We start from the raw sequence: 2500 nt of genomic DNA, 5'->3' as shown, positions 1-2500 counted from the left end.
GAATTGTTGTGCTGAAGTGCATTTGATGAAAACATCACACACAGCTGAAGAACTACTCAGGGTAATCTTGTGTCTACGAGTGTATGTGAATGTGTAAGTGAGAGTGCTTCTATTTTTCAGTGTGTGTGTGTGTGTGTGTGTGTGTGTGTGTATGTGTACACATGCAAATGTATGTGCGCACGCACGTGTCTGTCACTAACTCTGTGTGTGTCTGTGTGTGTGTCCTAGGCCTGCAGATCGTGCTGAAGTCCATCATGAAGGCCATGGTGCCGCTGCTGCAGATTGGCCTGCTCCTCTTCTTTGCCATCCTCATGTTCGCCATCATTGGCCTGGAGTTCTACAGCGGCAAGCTGCACAGCACCTGCATGGCCCTGCCCAGCATTCTGGGTGAGGCGCAGGAAGTGCCCAGTTTATACTGATTTAATTTGGGTTGATTTCACTCACATCTGTTCAAGTGTGTCGAAGTTGATTCTGTTTTATTTAGTTAAACTGAAATATGAGTCAATATGAATTTGATTAACCTAGGCTGCATTTTACTGTTTGGAGTTTGTCGTGAAAGGTATTGAGGTAAAAGCACTTTTTGTGGAGGAATGATCATTAAAGTTAATCTAATGAATATGTATGCTACTATTTTCAATTAGTTTATCAATTTGTAACTTATTTTATTTGTATGATTCCAATAAGGTGCCAGTCTATGTAATTGTATCCTCAAGGGGTCCATTGTTAATTGCAGTAGGCTAATATAGAGATATCCAATACCAGAGCCAATATCAAAACCTCAGGTGTAATTTCAAAAACAAGACATTTGATGGTGACAAAATGTCTCAGAACAGCAGACAGACGTTTATTACCTGTCGCATCCTGTGGTCGCAGACGTCTGGAGCACGGGCGCTGCAAAACAATCGTTTTCACCGAAGCCCCACGCACCTCTAATGATAGACCAAGCCCCCACTGATTGCTGTTGTTCTCCGCCACGGTGAAAGACAGGCTGCCATGGTCAAGCAAAACAATAGCCAAATGTCACATAATGCAACCGCAAGCCCCCAGCACTGTGTGTGCACAGCTACACCTGTTAGCTTAAACAAAGCTAACAGACAGAAACTGCCCATGAATGGGCCAGCCTCCCACTGCTTCTGTAATTACAACCCCAAAATAGAAAAAGTTGGGACGTTGTGTAAAATGTGAATAAAAACAGATTGTAATAATCTGCAACTTTCTTAAACTCATATTTAGTTGCAAAAAGGACACAGACAACATGAAAATTGAATATGACAAATTTGACTATTTCATGGAAAATATATGTTAATTTCGAATTTGATACCAGCAACATGTTTCAAAAAAAGTTGGGACGGGGCTAACAAAATACTGGAAAAGTTGTGTAATGATAAATAAAACAAAAGGAGGAATATTGAAATGATGAAACAATGTAATTTTAATGTTTCTTAAGATGCAATTATGAAGTATTTGGGCAGTTCATCATCTACAGGACATAATATCATTAGAACATTCAGAGAATCCAGAGAAATCTTTGCAAACAAGGGAAAGAGCTGAAAAACAAATTGGATGGCTGTGGTATTTTGGACCTCAGACCTGTTTCTAGACCTGTCATTATTGGGGCTCAGGAAAACCTCTGATAACCATTGGTTATGTGCACAGTTTGATACTCAATTCAAAAACTACAGCCAAAATTGTAACAGTCAAAACAGCCAACATTGTATTGAGACATGATACAGACAATACCACCATCTTATCTGGGCCTAAAATGGACTGTGTGTTCAGTTCAAAACCCAACATCTATGATGGTGTGGAGGAGCATTAGTGCCTACAGCATGGGCATCTTGCACATTTGGCAAAGCACAATCAATTCTGAATGATGTATACAGGTTTTGAGCAACATATACTCCCATCCAGGCAATGTATGTTCCAGGGAAGACCTTGAATATTTCAGGAAAACAATGGCAAAATTAATTCTGTACATATTTAAATAGTATTTCTCCATAGATGATAAGTCCAGGTGCTAAAATGGCCTGTCTGCAGTCCAGATATGTTAAATTAGGTGCATAATGGAATGAAAAACATGACTTAGAATACCCCATACTGTTGAGTAACTGAAATCCTAAATTGGGGAGTAATGGGACAACATTTCACTCTCAAAACTCTAGCAACATTTACAGAATTTTGTTTATTGAAGAGTTGAAGCAACACAGTGGTAAACATGCTCCCGTCCCAACTTTTTTTGAAACATGTTGCTGGCATCAAATTCAAAATGAACATATATTTTCCATGAAATAGTCCAAATTTTCATTTTCAACATTTGATATATTGTCTATGTCCTTTTTGCTGATAAATATTGGTTTACGAGACTTGTATATTATCACATTCTGTTTTTATTTGCATTTTACACAATGTCCCAGCTTTTTCTGTTTTGGGGTTGTACTTGCTCGATGAAAATTGTCTGGAGCACAATGGCTCAGATGGATATTGATTACTAACAGGCAAA

General features: G+C 38.8%; 1 protein-coding gene across 15 annotated transcripts in view; it reads left to right on the top strand.

Annotated features, from left to right (window-relative positions):
* Positions 1-2500, top strand: part of LOC125300096 (voltage-dependent R-type calcium channel subunit alpha-1E) — a 135777-nt gene that overhangs the window by 85490 nt on the left and 47787 nt on the right. For all 15 annotated transcript variants that reach the window (XM_048251650.1, XM_048251643.1, XM_048251649.1 and 12 more), the window contains one exon: positions 229-387. In XM_048251650.1, coding sequence (XP_048107607.1) covers positions 229-387 — 159 coding nt within the window. The remainder of the gene's footprint in view (positions 1-228; positions 388-2500) is intronic.

Source organism: Alosa alosa, chromosome 9 (assembly GCF_017589495.1).
Source record: "Alosa alosa isolate M-15738 ecotype Scorff River chromosome 9, AALO_Geno_1.1, whole genome shotgun sequence".
NCBI lineage: Eukaryota > Metazoa > Chordata > Actinopteri > Clupeiformes > Clupeidae > Alosa > Alosa alosa.
This window is presented reverse-complemented; position numbering and strand designations above follow the sequence as displayed.